The sequence below is a fragment of the Helobdella robusta genome (assembly GCF_000326865.2).
Source record: "Helobdella robusta unplaced genomic scaffold HELROscaffold_63, whole genome shotgun sequence".
NCBI lineage: Eukaryota > Metazoa > Annelida > Clitellata > Rhynchobdellida > Glossiphoniidae > Helobdella > Helobdella robusta.
Window position 1 is genome coordinate 197802 of NW_008705353.1, and position 8830 is coordinate 206631.

Below are 8830 nucleotides of genomic sequence, written 5' to 3' on the forward strand. Positions count from 1 at the left end.
TATTATTATTATTACACACACAAACATACGAACACGGACACGGTTATAAAAAAACACGCGTTCATCAGCAAGCAGGCTAGTACATGCTAATTTATTCATACAACACTTACACAAACACACACACATACATACATGCATACACACAAATACATAAATATATACATACATGCATGCATACGCACATACATAAATATATACATACATACATACATACATGCATGCATACATACATACATACATACATACATACATACATACATTCATACATACATACATACATAGATACATACATACATACAAATGATTCTTATAAGCCATATCCGTGTCTAACGAGTAAACAGTCATCATCATTAACTTCATCCTCCTCCTCATCATCATCACCCCAATCTCTATCATCATCATCAACTTTTGTTTCTAATTATGCCTTCAAAACTTTAGAAATGAGTGATGATGATAATAAAACCAACAACAAAAACAAAGATAAAATAATTTTTAGCCATTTTTTTTGTTATTCCTAAAAACCGCCATGCTGATTATTATAAATAAATACATAAACATAATTAACAGATGAAATAGAGCTCGATTCCTCTTCTGTTACTCAAGATAGTCTACACAGCTCAACAACAACTCGATGTTGGTAACAGCTAAAAATTCCAAAAGACGCCAAAAAATCTCTCTTTGTAATTTGTACAAACATAAAGCCTGGTTGTAAGGCATAAAATAGACGAAGTCGTCCTCAAATAAATCCTGAGAAGAAATGTTACACCAATCAATGATACTAATATGATAAAACTCAGGATATACTACAACAATTGTAAGACATCACAATTGGTCTTAAAGAACAACAGCACCCCTAAAAACGATCCTATCTTGAAGCGTAATCGTGTTATATATGAATTGGAATGCCTTTGACGACTGTGCAAATCAACAATATTCGTATATTGGCGTTACGACAACTTCACTATCAGGGCGTCCCACAATGCATACACCAAGAGAAGCCATCAAATCTCACTTGCAATCAACACATGCAACAACTCCAATCACCCGCCAAATTCTTGACAACGACGCAAAAATAATTTATCAAAACACCAACACAATACATCTGAAAATTTCAGAAGCTGTCCTCCTAACAGATGTTGTATTTCATATTGCTATATAAAATATGAATTCTACCGAATTGTTGGCATTAATCAATCTAAAGTTTATCTTTTCAGTTTTCCTTAATAAAATTTGCTAGGAATTGTTCAATTTATTGAAATTATAAATAATCAAATATATATATATATATACATAAATATATATGTACATAAAAAAGGAAGTAGAGAGAAAGAGAGAGAGATAGAGAAAGAGAGAGAGAAAGATTTTATCTATTTTCAGCAAGAATTAACTTTTCATTCGAAAAAACGTCACTAAATTTATCGTAAGTAATAAAATCATCAATAACGTTTTAGTAATCACTACTACAATCATCATCATATGCTTAATATAATATGTATGTATATTTATGTATATATATATATATATATATATATATATATATAATGTATAAGTTAGTATATAGAGTAAATAGAATATATAAAAAAAATATATGAGTTATAAAATGCCAACAATAATTTATAACCTATCCTACTAATAATCAATAAATTAATCATCCAATCATTCAATTAACTAATAAACTAATTAATTAACTAATTAATCTTCGGCTGGATTCATCGTTATCGATACAGCATCGGAACAACCTTCTCCATTTAATTGCTCTCGTTTCTTTGTATGACAGCCTCATCAAGAACTATGGGGAAGGTAATTATAATAATTTATTAAAATTTATTATAATTAGTTGCCTGGGCGTTGCCTGTTAACTAATCATTCGGTTTATGACGATATTTAATGGATTAAATCATCGTAATTCCTTCATTTGTTAGCTTATGTCTGGATTGTAAGCAGTTAACCTCACTTTCTATTCTTCTGAAATAACACACATACAGTTACGAATAGTCTATTTTTTGATAAACTCAGTTGTATACACACACACGCATACACACACACACACACACACACACACAAAACAGCAATATCCACACGTAAATCAGTATGCCGTGTAATATACATACATATTTACACAAGTGGCTAGCTTGCGTTCGAATCAGGTTACCGTGAAACAGCAGAAACACCAGGCACCTCTATCTTGCTTGGTTTTATAAATAGGTACATTATAACTTTATACAAAGGCATTTGTATTATTTTTATTTTATGTTTTTTGTTAGAAAAGACGAAAAATTCGAAAATAAGTTTGAGAAATTTTTTATTTTTACAAAATTTAAGAACAGGAAACAGAATTGCAGCAGCATCTGATGAATTTCTTCCAAATTTTGAATTTTCACCGAAAAAATATTTACAATTTCAAGAAAAATTACAAAATTTTCATAGCAAAACTGAATAAGACGAACTAGAAATGAACGAAACTTCAATGGAATGTACGCATCGAATCAACCCACATTTTTATGTACATATAAACCATAAAATTTTATGAAAAATATGGCGAAGTTTAAGTATCCGAGAGAAATTACAAAAAAAATTTTGTTTTTTTGTCTAATTAATTTAATTTAATTTGAAAAACAATTTAATTTGTACGTTTTCCTCCCAACCAAATTTCATTCTAAGCTATTCTTTATTGAGGTAAGAGTCAGTCTGGGCCATACAAACTTTTTATTTGGAAAGAAAGGAAGAGACAGAAAGAGAGGGAGAGAGAGAAAGAGAGAGATGAGAGAGATCGAAAAAAGATCTTCAAAGAATTTTCATTATATCTTGATGCCCCGTTATTAAATGTATTTAATGTTTCAAAACATGGAACATGCACCATTGCACATGCACATGCCAAGCAAAATTTCTTTCATATTTCTCTCTATAAATGATAACAGCAACAGCAGCAACAACAACAACATTAACAACATCAAAAACAACAACAACAACAGCAACAACAATAACAATAAGATAATATAGACAATAGATAATGAAAGATACCAAAAGCATACACCTTGTACAATTTGTCTAGAGACAATTATTGATAATAAACAAGCCATAGCATGCTTATTTGTGATTTCGAGAAGTTATTTAAAATTTAATTAACAAATCGATAAAAATAAAAAATAAATCATTTCAACTAATAACGATTAAAACGCGTAAACTTCGACTTCTGAAGCAACCAGTGGGGTTTCTATTTTACCCTATTTTATGTAGTATAAGTATGTTTGTATATGTTTGTATGTATAATTATGTGTGTGTATGCATGTATGTAATCATGTATGTATGTATATGTATGTATGTACGTACATATGTATGTACGTATGTGTATATACATATATATGAATATAAATATATTTAGGCGTATATATCTAACAAAAAATGTGTGTGTGTGTGTGTGCGAGTGTGTGTGCGCGTAATAAGAATATATATATATATATATATATATATATATATATATATATATATATATATATATATATATATATAGTGATTTTTTTTAAATGAAAAAAAACGAACGTTAAAGTAACCCACACATGGAAGTACATTATACATATAAACAAACCAGCAACAACACAAGCAAGCAACCCATGATATTAACAAATAAATAACCAAACAAACAAACAAACGAACGAACGAACAAACAAACAAACAAACAAACATACAAATTTAACACATACTTATAACTTATGACACAAATTCAGATAGAAATATGATTCAAGTACATATATAGCATATAAATAAAGACATACATACACACACCCACACACACAAACACATACTCACACACACACACACACGCACATATATATATATATATATATATATATATATATACATATATATATATACCAAGTAACCTTACATACACATGAACGACTTTTAATGAATACTAGAAATGTCAACACATACAATACAGTACAATACATACGCCATGCATATAGATAACGTATTGAACTTGCAATCTGAAGGACTTAAACTTTCTGATAAGGCATCGAAAAAAATTTGCAACTTTAAATAGAGAAAAAGATGAACGAAAGAATGAACGAGTGAATGAATGAATAAATGAATGAACGAATGAATGAATGAACGAATGAAACAAATTAAATAGAAAAACAGATCAGAACTCAAGTAGCGACCTTACCATGTATAGACTGATTGAAGAAGAAGAGGTAGACAAATGTAAAGAAGAGAATTACAAAGAGAGTACCGAGCCACTGCCCCAGACTGACCCTGAATCTGTAAGGACTCAAACTGCAGCAAGAATATCGGGGTAAAGTCTTCCAACTCGCCACAGCGACCCCATTAACGCTATTAGGATTACTAACTGGACCCGACGTCGGTGATTTGCACAGTAGCAACCGTAAATTAGGCAGAAATACTAGCCAGCGGTTCGATTTCAACCAGGCCAGCTGCCATTTCTCTCGACAGCTTAGCGCCTCAACGAATTCCGCCTCAAGTTTTCCGGATTTAGCCAGAGGCGAATCATCACGTGTGTTGTTAGTGACGTCAATGGCGAAATACACATACACACTAACCAGCAGTGCGATGACGTCAGAAATGATTAACATGTAGAAGACGTAGTCCCAGCCATAGGAAGAGAGTAGGCCAGTTATAAGTGGGCCCAAGGCCGCCCCTATGGACCCCGTACCGTCGATGATGGCTGTAACGGTTGAGAGGGCCTTGGAGTCCCCCTTGAGGCTTGGGTGGGTGCCAAGATCGGCTGACACTGCCGTGGTGATGAGGCTGTAGGGGCCGTTCACGAAGAATCCACAGACCATGAGGAGGACTGATTGATAGATGGATGAATTTATAGATGGATGAATGAAGGAAGGAATGGATGGATGGACGAATGATGAAAAGATTAATAGATGGAGTGGATGAATGGATGAACAAATTAAAAATGACAGAATGGACAAATGTTAAAATGAATGAATTTGAAAAATAGATAAGATTAAAAACTACAAAACGAAAGATACTAACAGACACTCAGTCCAAAAGATACGCCCCCAAAGATGTAATAAATAAACATCTGTCAGATACAAATGTGATTGGTCAGTTGGTTGGTTGATTGATTAATTTTTCGATTAATCAATCAATCAATCAATCAACCAATCAGTCAACCAATTAGAAAAAAGTAAAAAACCAACAGATGGGGCCGCAATGAGCAACATCACCATGCAAGTCAGAGCTCGACCACCATGATAATCAGACACAATGCCTGCTACCACACCACCTGGAAAAAAAATTATTATAACCATAATAAAATAATTATTATGATTATTATAACCATAATAAAATAATTATTATGATTATAAATAATTATTTGAAGCGACTATATAATCATAATATAATATCAATTACCTAATATACCTCCGACATCAAATAGGGCTGACATGTCAGCAGCTTGAGTTGGGTCGTAGTTTCCAGTTTCTGTGCGTGTGTGTATGTGTGCGTGTGTGTTTATGTGCGTGTATATGTGTGTGTGTATGTGAACTAACTTGAAATATAATACGGCAGCCAGAAGAGGAATGTGTAACTAACAAGCTTTGCAAAGAACAAACATAATGAGAACTCTATGACACCCTAGGTTAAAAAATTTGAAAAAAAATTTTTTTTTTTATAAAGTTGTAATTTATTTATATAAAGTTTATAAAAATGACGAATGCACAAACACACACACACACACAGACACACACAAGCACACACATAACAGACACACACAGACACGCACATACACAGAGGCAGACTAACAGGAATTAAAATAGCTTTAAAAAATCCTATTGGCTCGCCATCACCCTCTGAAACCCCGCCCTCTTGTTCAAGACTGGCCTGTGACTGGTTGATATTTATGGCATCATTTGTTGTGTCTATTTCGTCATCGTTTATCAGCCTAACTCGTTCATCTTGGTACTAGAAAAGATTTTAAATAAAGTTTAGTTAAATCAAAATTTTTCATCAAGCAAAAATTGATATTAAAATAAATTTAAATGAAATTATGGATTAGTGATAAAAATAGGGATGTGCCTGCTTACTCTATTATTATCACCATTATCAGCTTCCTGATGATCGGGGTCAATGAGGGCAGAGTAATTCGTGTTCGGTTGTAAGTCGTGGGGATCTTTTGGAAAAATATTAAAAATGATATCATCATCATCAGCATCATTATCAAAACTATTACCACCACCACCATCATCATCATCATCATCATCACAACTATTACCAACACTGTCGTCATCATCATAACTCATCATCATCGTCACAACTCACGAGGGATTAACAGAAGGAAGACGACGCATCCCATGCCGAGAATTATCAATCCAGGAATGATGAACGACCATGCCCAATCGACGTTCACCATCACGCCGGCTATCACGGACCCCAGGATGTTCCCCACCGAAGTGTGCGAATTCCAAATTCCCATTATGAAACCCCGCCTAAAATTAGGGAAAAAATCAAAAAAACATTAAGTTATGTGGTCCCAAATCTGTTTGTGTGTGTGTGTGTGTGCGTGGGTGCGTGTGTGGCATGTGAGTTTTTTGTGTTAGTGTGTGACAACACATATGATATGAATGATATAAACAATGAATAATGATGATAACATTTAATGATGATGATGATGTCTTATGACAAATGCTCACGTGACGAAACAACAGTTGTAGTAGCATTAGTAGTAACATCAGGATGAGTTAATCACCACGAGACAAAAAGATGATACAAAGTTGAGTTAGTAAAATATTGTTTAAAAAAGTTTTGAAATTGAAAAACACATCAACAAATACATCAAACACAACAACATCAACAAATACATCAACAAATACATCAACCACAATAACAACAACAAATACATCAACCATAACGACAATATAATCAACTAACTTTCCCTTTCCAAACCAGTTTGCAACACAAGCAACAACAGGTGGCCAACCAGACGACTGAACAATACCCAAAAACACCTGTCAATCAACAAACATTAGGGAATTAGGAAATAGGGATGTGCTGTGATATGTTTGATAAATATAAAAACAATGAAAAAATTGATGTTTAATGAACATAAAACAATGAAAAAATTCACTTTGAAATACAAACAAAACAAACAATAAAAATACCATAAAACAAACCACCAAAATACACAAAAACACACGCAAACTAACCTGTACAACGGCGAAATACCAAAAATTATGTATTGCCCAGATTCTACCGAACCCAAATAGGGACGTGCTGATACCACTGAGTAGCATACCAAAAAATAGAAAGTATCTCAAGTTCATCCTTTCTGCTATGTGGCCGCTGTCGTTGCAATAAAATTAAAATAATATTAATAATTATAATAATAATAATTATAATTTTACCTTATAAACATGAAAAAGGCATATGTAAACAAGTAGCATGAATCCAGTGCTCCTAGCATTTCTTTGCCATCAGAGCCATCTATGAGGAAAAAATAGTGAGATTAATTGGTTAATTGGTTGGTTGGTTAACAGTTAACTGATCCATTGGTTGGTTTATTAATTGACTGGTTTTTGTTGGTTGGTTGGTTTAATTGAATAAATAAATGAATAAATGATCATTTGATTGAATTAAAGAATTAAAAAATGAATAATTGATTCAGATTGATTGATCATTGACTGAATGCATAAAATGGGAAAATGATCAAACAACTGAGAATGAACAATGACTGACAGACTGATTTGTAATTACTAACTAAAAGGTTCCCATCCGCCAGTACAATTTTGGGAGGTTATATTTACATCACTACATGGGCTTAACTGATTCTGCAAACAAAAATTATATTATTTATTATTATAATATTAGAAGAATTATTTTAAAAAAATAATTATAGAATATTAGTTATTACAAAAAATAATATTTTTTGAAAAAATTAAAAAAAAACCTCTGCAACCCACCTTAACAACACTTAACGGTTTTCGAGATAGGTGGTAGGTAACATAGATAACAAATGTTAAAAACAGTACAAAATATTTGTACCTGAAATGGAAAAATATTTTATTTTTCACTAACTTGTGGTCCCAATTCAAAAAATATTAAATAATTGAGTAATTGTTGGTGATACATATTATATCAATAACTATTATCATTGATTTATGTGTTTAAATAACGGCCAGTAAAAAATAAAATTAGGAAGAACACTAAGAGTAGACTAACACATTCCGGAATGAGGATTGTTTCAGGGCAGGAACGTTCCGATAAATTAATTCAACGAAATAAGGCCCAGATGATCGGTTGTCCATTTTAAAAATAATTTGTTATTTATTTAAACTCTTTTTAATTGTTAATTTAAATTAAAAAATTCGGAAAAAATAAAAATCTCTTTTTTTACTGACTGGCCTTTCGAGCCCTCGTCGCCATTTTTGTTTGTTGTTAATAGTAAACAGGACCCGTGATATTGACAAAGCTTTTTTTTATAAATTAATTTTATTTACCTAAAACAATTACTAAATTTATTATATATTTTTAATAAATATTAAATTAAATTAGTTTAATATAATTTTAATTATTTAACAAATTAATTTTAAATTTTATGTCGACTTATTATCATAAACTAGCTCATCACTTTTTAAAAAACTTCAACTCGAATCCACTTTGCATTCACACACGGATTTAGATTTCGATTTTTAGAAGGTTTTTCATTTATTAGGAAATAAAAAAATAATAAAATAAATTATTTTTTTATTTTTGGGGTCCGAACCAAAGGTTTAATGATTTTATAAATGTTTCCAAATTTGTATTTTTTTTAAATTTCGTTTTCGCATGCACCTGCAACAATTTCATTTCAATTTGCAATCAA

The 8830-nt window shown here is 31.6% G+C and overlaps 1 protein-coding gene across 1 annotated transcript; it reads right to left on the reverse strand.

Moving 5' to 3' along the window:
• Positions 1-1236: 1236 nt before the first annotated feature.
• Positions 1237-8397, reverse strand: HELRODRAFT_186070 (hypothetical protein). The gene is given in 16 exon segments (XM_009029898.1): positions 1237-1328; positions 1341-1789; positions 4560-4810; positions 5005-5053; positions 5172-5257; positions 5386-5454; positions 5523-5607; positions 5776-5934; positions 6057-6142; positions 6292-6458; positions 6901-6977; positions 7176-7311; positions 7374-7452; positions 7727-7796; positions 7929-8010; positions 8188-8397. The coding sequence occupies 15 exon segments, from the start codon at positions 8271-8273 to the stop codon at positions 1685-1687; spliced, it is 1587 nt and encodes a 528-aa protein (XP_009028146.1). The 5' UTR covers positions 8274-8397; the 3' UTR covers positions 1237-1328; positions 1341-1684.
• Between the last annotated feature and the right edge of the window lie 433 nt (positions 8398-8830).